Raw genomic sequence first — 17,263 nt, 5'->3', positions numbered from 1 at the left:
TACCACACACACACACACACCGATGGTGCATTAAAGACACGCCTCTTTAAATCTACAGTACCCAGAAACACACACAGTATTCTAGCCGACGTACCTCCTATAACCAGCCTTCAGTGGACCTCAAAACCTCCACCATCATCCGCTGTGTTTCAGCCACATATTCCACTCATGGTCGTAGTAAACCGTCTCAACTGAGCCGCAAGAATCAAGCCTGCGTCCGCATGCCTCCATGCTTCCCTAATGACTGAATTTTCTCTCCTTTAACTCCATTAAATTGGAATTTCAGATGGAAGCTTTCCAGATTTTGAGTTGATCAGTGCATCACATGAAAGCATGTGATGTCACATGGCCGCACAGGGGCAGGCTGGGAAACTTCTGGTCAAGCCCGGGGGTGATTTGGAGTAATTAGATTTCGTAGTAAAGCTTAGAAGGTGAACCTGCCATTTGTCGGATGCAGAAACAATCCTATTACTTACCGCTCTGCAATAGAACATAGAAAGGAAAATAATAGAAGATATTTAGAAAAATGTTGTTGGTGTCCAAATACACTATATGGACGAAAAAAAAGAAAAAGAAAAGAAAATTTTCTAAATATCTTTGTTTGTGTTCAACAGTCGAAAGCATATGGCTTTGGAACGGCTTAGGTATACAATCCCATCTCAGTAACACTTTACAGTAAGGTCAATGGTTAACCATTAGGTTAATGCATGAACCAACACTAGCCATGTTCCCATACACTTATTTTTAGTTGAATTTACACCGCCGTTCAAACGTTTGGGATCGGTACGATTTTTAAATGTTTTTTCATTCATCAAAGAATCCTGGAAAAAAAAAATGTCCACAACTGTTTTCAACTTTGATAATAATCATAAATGTTTCTTGAACAGCAGATCATCGTATTAGAGTGATTTCTGAAGGATCATGTGACACTGAAGACTGGAGTAATGATGCTGAAAATTCAGCTTTGATCACAGGAATAAATTATATTTTTAAAATATATTCAAATAGAAAACAGTTATTTTAAATTGTCATAATATTTAACAATTTTACTGTTTTTATTGTATTTTTAATCAAATAAATGCAGCATTTGTGAGCATAAGAGACTTCTATTAAAGACATTAAAAATCTTTAAAAATAAAAAAAACGCTGGATTTAAACGCAAGATGCACATAAATTCTAAAACGTGCATTAAAAACTTGAGTGCTCATTTGAGTCGGATACATTTTTTATCCGATAAGAAGACTTGCGCATAAACTACAATGGAAACACTTATACCGAATAAATCCATCGATGCGCAGCAGACAAAAAAACCTCACGTGACTTTCCCTCAACGGAGGATGTGATTGGATAACAGCCAAGTTTCTTTGCACAGCCTCTCAAATGTTGTTTTAGTTATTCTGAAATGCCTGAGTCAAAGTCTGTCATCAGAATGATTTGGTTTAATTCCCTCCAGAAGCGTCTCACACGATTGCGTTCCCATGACAGAATTCATTGTGTTTTGTTTTGTTACTAATGGAGGAAAAAAGAGCCACAGTTTCTTCCCTGATTGCAGCAACTTCTATTTTCATAACAGATATTTTGCTAGCCTGGGAAAACCCAGACAACTTCCGGCCAATTTAGATTTGCTCTGAAAGTTAGTCTGGCGAAGAGCTCATTCAAGCCCATTTCCAATCCGCCGAAATCGCGGCACCAATCAGAAGCGTCGGGGCGGGCTTTACACGATGACGACAGCGCTGGGATTTTGAAGCAGATTTTGTAGCCTACATTACAAAGATGGATGCCGCCGTCGAACATCACTCGTTCCAATCAGCTATCGCGTCTGTTTTAAGCAAAGAACAACACTCGGAGATGTGTCTCCGCCGCTCTGCATACGTCATCTCCTTCATCGCTCTGATTGGGTTTAGCTCTATCCGCCACGTCCGTTGGTGACGCCCCTCTGGAAATGATTTGTCTATGACGCTTTGCCAGACCATAACTCAGTTACAACTGAGAATGGTCTGGTTTTAACCAGGCTAATATTTTGCACCAATTTCCCAGTAAATTATGATTTTGTTCTCTTGAAAACATGGGATGGAAGCGCTGGTTTATTCGCAGATGTTTTATGCAAAATTCCAATTTTGTGCACAAGTTAAATTCACAACTTTGGATGGAAACACAGCAACAGATTAATATTTGTTAGTTTGTTAACATTAACTTATAAAAATGCAACTGTTCATTGTAAGTTCATGTTATCTCAGGTCCATTAAATAATATTAACAGATACATCTTTTGATTTTAATAGTGTAATAGTGTTGCAATTAACATTAAGATTTGCTTTAGAAGCATTTGTTCATTGTTAGTTGATGTTAATTAATGTAGTTTAACTAATGTTAACCAATGGAACCTGATTGTAAAGTGTTACCTAACCTTAGTCAAAAGCAAAATAAAGAAATATCAAGTATTTTAAGGGTTTTTTTTCAGGTAAGATTGTCATAGTGGGACAATAGTAGACAGTATAGTTTATTTTAAGTATTGTTTTTGCTTGTTTGCTACATATGCTAATACGAAAATCTAATAATTTGATTCTGAAATACATTTTGTGACATATACTAAATACTATGTACAGTATGGCACCGCACTCCCATTTCATTATCATTATTATAGCTATGCAAGTTAATAATAAACTCATTACTTGATAAGCTATCCCACTTTACCAGTATCTCCAATCCTGTTCCACTTTGACAATGTCTCTGGTAAAGTGGACAGATGACAAAATCTTCTTCAAGTATGGAAAATAAGTTTGGAACAACATAAGAGTGAATGAATCGTGCCATTTTTAATTTCTAGGTGACCTATTCCTTTAACAATGTAATTACTTTATTATCTCGCTCAACTAAGATAAAAATTCTCAAAGGGTCAAAGGCAATAATATGCAATAATCACACGCAATAAGAGAAGGCTAATGCATTCACATGAGCTTTGTCTCGGCTAATGTTCCAGGAACTGCACATGATCATGAGATAAAGATTAGGAGCTGAGAAAACACACTTAACTGAGCTCACGGCATGTAGCCACTCGGCCAGACAAAGAAAGCCTTTTCATCGCTCGCCTCAAACGATCAGCTTCTCTCTCAACACAATGCTAATTAACATGAGCTCTAGTTGCTATGATTCTGAGTTTATTCAGACACAAGGTTAAACCCACTGAGGCCGGATATGTAATCGGGCGTTCAAATAAATAACACAAAATACACTGATCAAGAACTTTAATCTGATCTGTGCGTAAAATATCTCAAAAAGTACGGAGACCCTAAAGGGTATGGAAGCTCGTTTCCGCCACAGAATAAAAATTAAAAAAGGTAATTGCGACTTTTTATCTCACAATTCTGACTTTATAACACGCAATTGCGGCTCCATATCATGCAGTTCTGACTTTATAACTTGCAATTGCGTATTTATATCTCACACTTTTGAGAAAAGATGTCAGAATTGCAAGATATAGTCGCAATTGCGTGTTATAAAGTCAGAATTGCGAGATATTAACATGCAATTTTGAGGAAAAAAGTCAAGTTTATTTCTCATAATTGCAATAACATGCAATTCGCCTTTGGCTAAGCCACACCCTAGAATGTAGATTGACCAATCAAAGCGCAGCCAAGAACGAGCTCCCACAGTGGTCCGACACTTTTTCACAGCGCTCCATTGACTTTAACACAGGCGTCTCATATTTTTGGTCTCGGCAGGCTATTACCGTCGTAGTTTTATCAAAAATATGGTTACACGCTGTGCCTGGGGCATTTGTAACACAGATACGCGTTTCCCAGAGAGGTTGGAGGGGGGTTTCCATTTTTTTCCCTCCCCAAACCGAAGTCAAATCCTGACAAGCGTCGTCTAGCACACGCTGCTAATAAATACAACGTTATACTCGCGTAGTCCGTTTGCTTTGTAATAACGATTATAGAAGTGAATAGAGACCTACCCAGCTTTGCATGAACAGTGTTGCTCCTTGATATTGTTATTCCCAGCCTCCGTCTCGATTAGTAGGATATGCGGTGGTTCATTTTTTGACTGTGACCGGTATGCTTTTGCCTCTATATTTGGATGCCTTGTTGTTCCTTGCGTTTCACCTGTATGTCGTGAATATAGCCTTCGAACGTGTATTGCAGCCGCTTTTGCCTACTTCTATCGGACACTTTATTTGCTGCTTTATAAAAGTTTGATAAAATTTCAGCAGGAAGAGCTGTCACAGCATAAGCCATGTTGATACCAGAGCCCAGATGAAGTTTGTTTGTCGGACGTAGCAACAGTAACTAAGGGGGGCGGGGCTTAGCGAAAGGCGAATTGCAACTTTATATCATGCAATTCTGACTTTTTAATCTCGCAATTCTGAGAAATAAAGTCAGAATTATGAGATGTAAACTCGCAATTGTGAAATAAAAAGTCGCAATAATCTTTAAAAATGTTTTATTCTGTGGCGGAAACAAGCTTCCATAAAAGGGACATGGTGATGGAAAAAAAATTATTTTGCAAGAGTACGTAAAACTTCTTGGGGTCAAAAGGCAAAACATTAACGAGAGAACGCAAAAGCATTTAAATATATAAAGAAGTTGTTTAAAATCTTGCTTGACGGTCCTGATCACATGACAAAATGACAGAATTCTCACTATTCTTTGGGAAAAACACTTAAACACACAGTGATGTGGATCATCATGAAAAAGCTTACCAGAATTTGAGCGCATCTTTTCCTCTCGGCTCACTGAGGTGTCGCACACAGTGAAACGTGCACAGAAAACTCTCCAAGCACTGAAGACTGACCTGAAATCAGAGGAAAACAACAAATATTTCTGTCATGAAAGAGATTGCACTGATGAACTAGACGTTTGCATTTGGTTTTGAGGAAGCATTCATGTGTGTAGCACAGGACGAGTGCAGGACTAGTTTAATATATTGGGTAGGAGTTTGATCAAACATATATGACTTTGAAAATTGTAATAGTGCTGCTTGAATTGACCCTTCGCAGGGAGTTTGATTGACAGGCGATCTGACCAATCATAATCCGCAATTTTGTCCGACAAAGCGGTCAGAAGAGTTAGTAGATTAACGTTGGAGGATTTGAACTTGAAAAACGGTGTACTGACGTCGGATAAAAACAACATTCCTTCTGATGTTCATTCATGTTTATTTGATGCTATAAGGAAGAGATGATCGGTTCACGAGCAGCTTTAACTGAGCGATCTGCTACGACACATTAAAGAGCCACAAAACGGTATTTATTGTTTAAATTTCTTTAAAAACTGACTACATTTGAAAGGTGAGACTTTGTTTCATATCAGAAGTAACCTGGTCTGTCCTGTATCAGTGTGTTGTCAGTGTCCTCTCTGCTCCGTGATGCGTGTTTCACTGCGTGAGAACATGGTGTGTGTGTGTGTGGCGTGAAAGCGGCTTGGCTTGTCGGACATAGCAACAGTAACTAAAGGGGGCGGGTCTTTGCAAACGGTAAATTGAGCAAGTGCCACAAAAAGTGGTCTAGCAAGGGAGCTTTGCAATGTGAACTTTAGAAGTGCATCAAATAATCTGCAATGTGAACATTAGAAGTGCATTAAATACTCATTTCAAACGAACAATAAAATCTTGTTTTAAATGTCTTTTGTAAATGTGTTCAACACAAATGTATGAAAATGAGACACACACATTGTCTTTGGACAGTTTTTAATCAATAAAGACATCCACTCTCCATTCACTCGACCAGTGAGCGCACAGAAAACATCCCAAGACGTCTCTGTTTCTCCTGCCAGCCTCCATTTACTGGAACAGACACAGAATAATCACATTACATGGAGCAACTTCCACTCACATGAGCGAGTAAGAGGCCAAACGCAGAGAACTAAACTAGCGACTGTGGCAGCGTCTCGAATCACAGACTGTCTGTCGAAAACGGATGGATCTCAAGAAGCCGGTCAAGAACTTGTCAAGGGTCATATTTCAACCCAAATAAATAAATAAATAATAAGTGGATGATAATAATAATTATGATTATTACATGTTAGGACCATTTAGACTTAAATAAATAAATATTAATGCATGAAACCAGTCAAGAACTTGTCATATTTCACCAACATATGACTGTCAATCACTAAATTGATTTATCAACTTTTAATATTTTTCAAGACCCCGTGGACACCATGTATTACTATACGAGTATAAAGAAACAATAAAAAATAATAATAAAAAATTAATAAAATAATAATAATAATAATAATAAGGAAGAATCTCACTAAACCAGTCAAGATTTAATATCATATATCAAACCAAAAAATTTTTGGCAAACCCTATTTTACCACCATAAAGACTTTTATTGACTGTTATTTAAAATGTATTTAAATAATAAAATACCAATCAAAAATCAGAGTCCGGCACATTGAAACTCAAGGAATGTCTGATCCTCTCAGTATTTCCATCTGACGGCCGTCTGAGCTCTTTAACTGGTAACTGTGGGGGTTAATGGCGTCGGTCACAGGACTCGACAGCAGCTTCGACTGATCCTCCAGCTGTCAGACACACACACACACACACCTCACAGAAGCTGCTGCGGCCCTTCACTAATCCACAGCTTCTACAAAACCATTTTACACGGACAAAACCGGCTTGCAAAAAAATATAAAAAAATGGCTGAATGTCATGATTTGCTTTCTTTTGGGTAAATCAAAAAGCAGGAACACATCAAAGTCATTTATCATCCCAAAAACAAGAGAAAATGTGCACTTTTCTCAATATTTGTCTGTTATCTGCATTATCCAGGGGATATTGTGATTGACATTATCAATCATCGATTACAATTTCTGTAAAATCATGTTTTGAGTTTATAGCAGTGACTCAATTTCCTTCCTTTGCTGATTACAGACTAGACCAGTTTCAACAGCTCTATACAAACAAATCACTTCCTAGTTTTAGTGTTCAGTCACCTCAGACAACCACAATATCATCTACATCTAAAAGAGCTTCATTAACCGTGGCAAAGCACACACTAACTGACCTTAATGGATGAATCTCAGCTAACTTGTCCAATAACACGACAGGGTCATTTAAAAAATAAATAAAAAAATAACAGGATTAAAATAAAAATAATAATAAATAGTTACTTGACAGGGTCAAAATAAAATAAAATAATAAACAATAACATGACAGGGTCAAAATAAAATAAAAGAAACAATAACATGACAGGTCAAAATAAAATAAAATAACTTTATTCTTATTTTAAACAGCGCAAGTGTGCTGGACCAGGGCTCCAGACTGCGACCAAATGGTCGCATTTTGCGACTAAAATTTGAGAGTGTGCGACTGAATTTTACATCCAGTCGCACATGTGCGACCAGTAAATTTGCCTCACGTTAAACGCATGGTTAAGCGTGGAAGGGGCGCGCGCGTCAATGAATCCGGAATGAGTGTGACAAGAATAGAGAGCGCGCGTGTCTGTGGGAAGGAGACGGAGACAAATATCACAAGCTGCTGTGCGTCTGAGCAATGAGCGATCTATCGACTCGTTACCAAGCAGCGAATGCAAACAAAATGAAAGTGGAACGAAAATACGCCACTCATTTATGCTTCACGGACCGTTAATTATTCCGGACCAATAATAGACAGAGCAGCGCATAGCCTTTCTTATGTATATCAATGAAGCAGCGCCCCGAACCACTGACAGTAAAATAAAGACCCGAACTTGCCAGTCGCGGGCCGATCTCGCTCACGCGACACTGTTACTAGGAGATCCAGTGAAGAAATCCATTGAATTCGCCTCAGAATTAATAACATCATCGCTACGAGATCCAGCGAGAAACATTCCGATTCGGCGCAGAGTTCTGTTATAAACCATAGATATCAGATCAAACAGTGCTGACGTGGAAACCAGGAGAAAAACTTATAGAAGGCTTTCAGTCCACAAATCAGCAACATTCACCATGGATTTAGGCTAATGTAGTAAGTAACTCTAACCATATGATAATGTGACAGAAGTAGTCACACACCTACACATCTTTTCTAGCACTTCAAAACAATAATATTATATAAATGCTTTTTTTAATTAATTTTTTTATGTGATGACCAACTCATTTTTTGTTCATCCTTCAAAGATTATCCTAAAACTAAAAAATTTAAGATGTTGGATAACTCTTATTTAAACACTTTTTTTTTTTTTTTTTAAATACCATTGTAAACAGTAGGTTTATTGGCTATGTTCATTCCTTAATATACATTTTTCACTCCTTTTGTTTTTTAATTAATATTAAGACATTATGAATGATAATAATAACAAAAGTTAATTTCATCTACACCCTAAATTAAGCTTAGTGATTTATTGTCAGCCCCAGTGCTACCAGAATTTTTCTTTTTCTTTTTGTAGAACTCCGTGTGAGTTCTCATTTGAGGTGATGCCGCCCTCAAATTTGAGTCTGGAGCCCTGTGAACTTAAATTAAAACTGCATATCTTAATATCTGTACGTTAAGTCTCTTTATTATTAAAGAATTTGTCAGTATTAGTTATTTTGGGGGAAATTTGAATAATTGCATTGTAGGGATGTCAACGATTAATCGACGATCGATTAATTGTCGATAACACGTTTAATCGATAAACCTTATCGATCATCGATTAAGCAGGTTCATGCGCGTGCGTGCTGCTCAACCGCGAAACATGTAAGCGAGCGCGCCGGAGTTATGTTTGGGACTATTTTACACCTTCATCATGACTATAAGTTTGCGTGTGCATTCGCTGCCTTTTGTTTTGTGCAAATGTAAGTTGTAATAGTTTATTTTGTGTGTGCCTATCTATATCTGATTTATCTCATATTGGATGCATTTGGTTAAGAAATGACGCAGCGTGATCTTTAGCGCGCGCAGCTCAAATGGCAATGCACGACTAATAACGACTATTGGGACTGTCAAATTATATAACATTATAAAGAGAACAATATTGTAATAAAACATTGTGAATTATTTGGGTTTAGTTGCCGTGTCGCGTTGTTCCAGGAAGAGCGCGTCCACAACATGAGTCATTCTGAATGGCACGTAACTTAGTTCAAGTTCACTTGTGCATTCACGTCATTTTGTGCAGATATAATTTGTAATATTATGTTTATTTTGTATATATCTGATTAATCTCATAGGATGCGTTTCTTTGAGTTAAATAACGTGCTAGCAAAGTGCTCAACGGTTAAGTTATTCATTCAGCGCGCGCCGCTCAAGCAGAATGCACGACTAATAACGAGGATTAATTTGGGACTGTCATATTACATAACATTCATTGGGTTTAGTTGCCGTTTTAAGTGCATTGTTCCAGGAAGAGCACGCGTCCACAAGTCACACATTCTGACAAGCCCATCTGAGGCGGCGTTGGTGACACGTTGTATTAGTCGTTATATTTGATTATTAAATATTTAATTTAATTCAGGGCCTGAATTTCGTTTTGGAAAATGGAGGGGAAATCCCCCCTTAGATGATTCTCATGGGGGGGATTTTTTTTTGAGGGGGAGAAGGGCGGGGGGCATTTTTTCCAAACAAAAATTACATTTATCTTGCCTAAATGTTTGCGCTCATTGCATTTTTACAATGGGGTAATATTGTTGTTAAGAGTTTACACAACACAAGGAAGCTTGATTTAAACTGTTTAATTAAATTGAAAAAAGTAGCACAAATAAATACGATAGAATAAAGATACAAATAAAGACAAATAAAGAGAAAAGTTTTTCAATGGGTCTAACTTCATATAGGCCTACAGAAACTGAATAAAGTAATCAAATGGAAAATAACACTGGGTAGTATTTTAGTCCTGAATAAATTGAATATATAGGCTATTAATCCTGATTCCTTTAACTTAAAGCTATATTTTGTTGTTTTGACAACTAAATTAATGAGCTAGTGCACGGATCCTGTGTTCATTATACTGGCATGCGTTTTATGCTTATTAAAAGACAAAACCGACTATGTTTAGAGTATACTCACGAAGACCGAAATTTACACAATTTTGCGTGTTAAAGCAATATAATCCGCGAAAAATAACTTTTGTTACTGGCCAGCTGTTTTTGAGGCGGATTTTCTATGAATGTGCGCATAGAAAATAATCTCTCAGAGAGCGCGAGCACTGATTAGTTTAAAATCGCTTGAATGTTTAAACTGGTAAGACTTAAAAAGACGTGCAAATGGTAAACTTCAGTCACGATGCACTGCTGGCCCGATTGTGCAAGTGAATGTCCCGTCATGTCCCGACCTTACAGTCTATGGTCCCGAGTCCCGAGTCCCGACTCCTAAACGCGAGTGTGTTTTATCGCCGCAGCGCTTGATGCCTGCCTTGCGCAACACATTTTGAGAAAAGAGACAGAAGACGCGGCACCGCTGAACACTCACGCTGTTTGTGAAATTGCGCCTGGCAGATAGTTGTTAAAAGAATGATTTGATTTTATAATCTGTGTGGATTACGATTGCGGGAATTTCCCGCATTATAAATGGGAGACCTGCGGGAATTATTAGAATTATGCGCAATACCCGCAATCCCCGCAATCCCGCGCCGAAATTCGAGCCCTGAAATTTAATTATCAATCACATCGAAACATTTTACAATCCTACTAGCCCTTTATTTAGATTAAAACAATTCTCATTAATTTGGTGAGGAACATAGCGGTTTGAGCAGCATTTGCAGACGCTGTCATGCTGTTGGCCATGCACTGCAGCAGACGCCTATTGCAGTATTAAGGCAAACGATTAATCGATTAATTGATCGTTAATTTAAACGACGATCGATCATGGGAATTTGTGAAAATTGACATCCCTATTGCATTGCAAGCTGATTTAAGGTGTGCCTCTAAATTTTCTGCTTGTGCTCCTAAAATTTTCAGTCAGGGGCAACAGCGCTCCTAGTAAAAAAAGTTAGTCTGCATGGAGCCCTGTGGACTCTCGCCAAAACTCCCGTTAGAATCAACCAGTGTTGGGAAAGTTCACTTTCTACATGAACTAGTTCAAAGTTCAGTTCACAAATTTAAAAATTAACTAGTTCAGTTCATAGTTCATACTTCACAATTTTGAACTAAGTTCACGGTTCCCAAAAATGAACTAGTTCTTTTTTTCCATATGTTGTTGCGAGCTATTTTTTTATTTTAATTATTGCCACAACCACTACAGCAATTATTTTATCGGCGGGCAAAGTTTGCACAGAAATGTAAGATTTTTCCCATCCTCACCGACCTTGTCATAAAACTGATCATACGATGCGACGCCTCCTCGATGCTTTGTCGACTACATGGTGGTGCTTGTCTTGATGACGCATGCGGCGGCCGCGGTGCAACACTGGTGGCTGGTGTTGCCAGATTGGGTGTTTTTTTTGCTACATATTAAGGCCTGTTTACAGTTCATATCGAGTTACAGTGACGAGATCGCTGCATTCATGCACTCAACATCTATAATGCTCATCACATCATCAACCTTTCATGCCACAATCTAAATATAATGCTATAGATAGATCTGAATATAATGCTATAATCAACAACACTTTCCCCGATTTGTAAACCTTGAGAACTGTAATAGTAAAAACGTGCTAAAAGTTTGTAATGTAATGTAACATGTAATACTAGTTATTTCCATATGCAAAGATGTCAGCCAATCACAGCAGTGGGTGTTTACATTGAAGTCCCGCACCTTCTAATCATCTACTTTTGACGTCAAAATTAGTGGTCGACCGATATATCGGCCGATATTTGGCATTTTTTAAATATCGGCATCGGCCGATACGTTTTTCTGATTGGCCGATGTGTTTGAAGAGGGACTTTTATTTTAATTTTAATTTTTATTTTTACATTGTCTTTATTTGAAAAAATATGATTACCAATGCGCATGAAATTACCAGATTACTGAGTGCTGTTACAGTGTTAACTTCCTTTTTATTTGCATATTCATATTTAAACAATTACTTTATTTGTGAAAAATACTAGGGGTGTAACGATATTTGAACCGAACCGAAAAACCGCGATACACCACCCACGATACGTATCGCGATACTCTCATGGCGAACCGAACACGCCCCGCCCCCTGCTGCCCCGCCCAGCCCCGGCTCATTGCACCTCATGTGTTATGTGTACACAACGAATACAGGGCTGTTGCCTAACCACCATTAACCACATATAATCGCAATAAGCTCAGTGTTTTGTTACTTTTGATAATAAGCAAGGTGTAATCTTTCAAATTATGTCTATTTGATCACGAAATGCAAACAAGAAATGCCGTTTAGGCGCTCTTAGATGTGGCGTGACAGATATCACTGTATGCATGCGGCAGCGCGATCATCTCTTCCTCAGTTACAGAATAAACATGAATGGACACCCGAAGGTATGTTGAAAGATACAGTATACTTACTGAAAGGCATCATAACTCGTGTAAACACTTAATCAGTGTTTCAACAGCGGAAATACGTCAATAAAACGCTTAGTTTTTCACATAGCTTTATATTTACCTCTGGCAAGTCATTCAGTGTCCACAGCTTGCTGGTTTGCTAACTCTTTCACTAAATAAATGCTATATATTAGCCTATATATATTATCTTTTACTTAACCTGTTTATGATATCTTGATTATTTAATGTATGTTTAAAATAGTTGTCATGAAAATAACAGCAACTGTGTAAATTACTATATAACAATAACAAATTAAAGTAAAAACATAATAATGCAAAAATTGCCTTATGTGCAGTTTACATGTTTTCATACAATTTGTTATGTGAGTGTTGATTATTATTATATCATTTAGGCTAAAAGTCTAGGTTCTATTGTTAAGCTTTAATGTTATAGTAATGTTCAAGTAAGGGCTGTAGTTTACAGCATTAGCAGATAATTTTGTTATCCTTGAGAAACGTTTTCTTGTAATTGAATTAATTTAAAGACAAGGACACAATTTGTTCATTAAAGCACTGTTTAATAAAAAATAAAAGCAATTTTAGCTTTCTAAACCCCCCACCCCACCGAAATGAACCGAACCGAACCGAGACCTCAAAACCGTGGGACGAACCGAACCGTCAGGTGTGTGTATCGTTACACCCCTAAAAAATACTGTAATAGGATTGCAGATTCAAGAAGTTGCCATCTAAAGTATAAGCGTGTTTATTTTAAAGATTTGTATTCTAATTTATTAAATATTGATTAAAATAAATATAAAGTTTATATATATATAAATATCGGCTTTATATCGGCCACCCTGTTCTCTAAGATATCGGCATAAAAAAACAATATCGGTCGACCAATAGTCAAAATCATACTAACATTATAAGGTCACATTATAAAAAAAAACATTATAAAATAATAAAATAATGCAGTTAATGACCGCTTTACCTCAATCAGTCCTATAACACACTTTAATTTAGTCTCCATACAACTTGTTAGTAGTCTAAAAGGTTTCAAGGCAGGGTTATTGAAGGTAGCAGAGATCATGACCTTCACAGGGCTTCAGACACTCACCAGAGAATCAGGGTCCCACTATCTGAACGTCAGATGAATGGACAGCGAGAGGCTGGAAAGATGGGACACGGGAGAGAAAGAGACTGATGGAATGAGACAAACAGAAGATAAAGATGATGATACACAGAGAGGAAAACAAAAGATGAACAGAAGGACAGTGAAACAGGAAGGTTAAGAAGGATGTAACTAGTTTGTAAATTTAGAGAGAATCAAATCAAGGTTAAAACTGACTGAAAGGGATAGTTCACCCAAAAATGACAATTAATGTCAGTAATTACTCGCCCTCATGTCGTTCCAACCCCATAAGACTTTCGTTCATCTTCAGAACACAAATTAAGATATTTTTGATTAAATCTGAGAGCTGGATCACTCCTCCATAGGCTTCTATGGGATCGAAACTTGCCGGCCCAGAAAAGTTAGTAAAGACATCGTTAAAATAGTCTGAGTGACTACAGCGGCTCAACCTTAAGTTCATCAAGCGACGAGAATACTTTCTGTGCGCAAAAAACAAACAAAAATAACGACTTTATTCAACTATTCATGTTCTTCTGTGTGGGCCTCGAGTGAGTTCACGTAGTGTAACAGCGCAGCGCTTCTGGGTTGTACGTCACACGTATGCTCACTATTGGCCGACGCTGGTCATGTGTGTGATGCGTGTGATGCTGGCCAATAATAGAGCCACTGTAGTCACTCGGACTATTTTAACGATGTCTTTAATAACTTTTCTGGGCCGGCAAGTTTCAATTACAATAGAAGCCTATGGAGGAGTGATCCAGCTCTCAGATTTAATCAAAAATATCTTAATTTGTGTTCTGAAGATGAACGAAAGTCTTACGGGGTTGAACAACATGAGGGAGAGTAATTACTGACAGAGTTTACATTTTTGGGTGAACTATCCCTTGAACAAACAGATCATCATGGTATACAAAGTTCCTCTGCTCACAGGGATCTTTAACTTTCACTGGTAATGCTTTCATCTTTACTCATGGTTACACATACAGGCTCTTTGAACCAATCAGCTGAGACGTAAGTGTCATGTGACGCAGGAAAATTATGTCAACACTGATTGGCTCTCACAAACACTCTCAAACCCTTCCAAAAAATAGTTACAAAACTGTAGGTCTTACTTAAATATCTACTGACGAGGTGACTGCGGAATATTTGGTGTCAAAGCGAATGTAAAAGCACCTATTTAAGCGAATTTGTCATTGCACTGTTTTGTTGTTGTGTTTTTCATTAAGAATAATAGGCTAATGAACTAACTAACCATTCAAGTAATACACCCCGAATTGGCGCTAATTTGAAAATGAAACTAAAATGTGCACGGCCACACGTGTCAACGGGCGCGGGGCGAGCAGAACAGAGCCGCTTGACATGTGTGGCCGTGCACATGTTAGTTTCGTTTTCAAATTAGCGCCAATTCAGGGCACAACAAAACAGTGCTGCTCCGCACCATTATGAATGCCTGTGCAAACGCGCGCATTTTACGTTTGCCTTTAAATTAGCGATTTAAAAGCTCCCGCCGGTGATACCGGTATTACCAGTGTTGTCACACGTCGATTAACCGGTGTAAAAATATCCTCACTGTCACATCCCTACCTAATACTGAAAGTATTCTCAGTACAGTGTCTGTTCCTTAACTAAAAAGACACCAGTTTTTCCTGTTCTCTGCATCTCGGGTGGCATTTAAGAACCAAGGACTTATGCTGGGTACACACCTAAAGATAATCGGGCTGATTTTGGGCCGATTTTCCCCCTTCCGACAATCCTAGGTATGTCCCGATTATCTTGATGGTTCAACAGATTATCTTATCAGATTCTCCCTTGATGTGAGGTGTGTTAAGAGTGTCCGAACCAGCTCGGAAGAACATCGGAGCCGCTCCGATCGCGAATCGTAAATATTCAACATGTTGAATATTTACGATCAGAAATCCTGATGTGTGGGGGGAACCCCGAGGACAAACGCGCGCACGTTCTGGAGATTATCACGTGAAACGAAACAATATCCAATCAGAAAGCGAGATGATGGAAGATGGAAGCATAACAAACGCAGTCATGGCGCAGCACAGACTGAAATAATGTGGACATTATTGTGAAGTCTCGCGAGATTTTGCGAGATTTCGTGTGTTCACAGTCTAGACTCTGGTTGAAAATCTGTTCGTGTGTGGTGTGCTGTCTTTGTCACATCATGGCACACCACACACTATAGGAGCAAAACGGTTCAATCTAGGATTTTTTCTCCTCATGTTTGTGGTCTATCACATTTTAAAAATCTTATAAGATGTAAAAAATCCTTTTGTGTGTACCCAGCATTAAACTTACTAAGGCCTCGTTTACACTGCAGGTCTTGATGCCCAATTCTGATTTGTTGCCTATATCCGATTTTTTGGACCGTCCGTTTACACGTTCTTTAAATTGTGACCCATATCCGAGTCATGTGTTTACACTTGACTGAAACATTGCGCATGTTTAACCCTCTGGGGTTCTTCGGACCAAATGGACCCGAAGAATTTAAATAAAAAAATGTGTAAAATCATAGCTTCATCGGAATGGTCCGAAATTTGGTGACTTTGTTGGTACTTGGTATATGAACACCCAAAAAAATTGGGGACAGGATTTGAATAGTCTAAGTGGTTGTAAAAAAAATGGTCACACTCAGGGTCTTCGGGTCCAAATGGACCCGCCATAGGAAATGAATGGGAAATTGACAAAAATGTGACAATACAGAGTTGTTTTGTGCGTACAATCAACAAATCAGCCACGATCCAGAAAAAAAGCACACAACAGTGAAGGGGTGAATCTATAAAACATCAAGAGGGCAAAACAGACACATCCACACACACACACACACACACTTTTATACACAAACACACTAATAAATTCAGATTACATAAATATGTTTTGAATTTTTAAAAATCACAGCTTCATCGGAATGTTACGAAACTAGTTGACTTTTATGGTATTAGGTATGTGAACAAACAAAAAATATTGAGGTCATGATCCAAGCATGCTAAGTGGTCGTCACACTTCTGCTCTTTGGTCAAAAATGACCCCCATAGGAAATGAATGGGAAATTGTCAGAGTTTTTTTTTTTGCATACAATCTACAAATCAGCCAGGATGCAGAAAAAAGGACTCAACAGTGAAGGGGTGAATCTCTAAAACATCAAGAGTGCAAAACAGACACACACACACATACACTGTATTATATATTTATAATAATCTGTATTATAAAGTAAAACTGGCACTTCAAATTACCATTTAAACCAAACAAACAAACAAAAAACAAGACAAAAATAGTCTTTGAGAATCTGTTATTATATTTTAAAATCAACAACCTGAAAAAAATTGTCAAAGATGTGCAAAACTCACAAGAATTCTGAACCCTTTCTACAGAGAGCTGTAAATCCACTAGTGGTAAAAATGTGCTATTGCGTGATAAAAATGCTCAGTGTGTCCAGCAGATGGCATCCATCTCATTTCAAAAATTGTTTTCATGAGGCCTAGGCTTGACTCTAAAATGAAATACAGCTTTATAAAAAAAAAAAAAAAAAAAAAAAAAATTATATTATATTCAATGGGAAAAAATGGGTCATAATTATTGCATAAATATTAATTATAAATCATAAAATTTTCTCAAAACAACAAAAAAGAAAAGAAAAAAAATTATAAAAAACAAGTAAAAAAATATATATATGATTTTCTTTTAATAAATATGAATCAAACCCTTCCGGACCATTTGGTCCCAAAGACCCTGAGTGTGACCCTGAAATGAAGGACCCCAGAGGGTTAAAGGGGTCTTC

The 17,263-nt window shown here is 37.7% G+C and overlaps 1 protein-coding gene across 3 annotated transcripts in view; it reads right to left on the bottom strand.

Moving 5' to 3' along the window:
* The window catches only part of lyst (lysosomal trafficking regulator), a 167,023-nt gene that overhangs the window by 129,345 nt on the left and 20,415 nt on the right, over window positions 1-17,263 (bottom strand). For 2 of the 3 annotated variants that reach the window (XM_056232662.1, XM_056232663.1), the window contains exon 3: window positions 4,702-4,793. In XM_056232662.1, coding sequence (XP_056088637.1) covers window positions 4,702-4,793 — 92 coding nt within the window. Of the gene's footprint in view, window positions 1-4,701; window positions 4,794-13,461; window positions 13,510-17,263 lie in introns of those variants that run through there. The other variant, XM_056232664.1, reaches the window with a different exon arrangement.

The sequence above is a fragment of the Rhinichthys klamathensis genome, unplaced genomic scaffold (assembly GCF_029890125.1).
Source record: "Rhinichthys klamathensis goyatoka isolate OS25496 unplaced genomic scaffold, OSU_Roscu_1.1 h1tg000352l_1, whole genome shotgun sequence".
Lineage (NCBI taxonomy): Eukaryota > Metazoa > Chordata > Actinopteri > Cypriniformes > Leuciscidae > Rhinichthys > Rhinichthys klamathensis.
The sequence above is the reverse complement of the archived record's forward strand: the minus strand, read 5'-3'. Positions and strand labels throughout refer to the sequence as shown.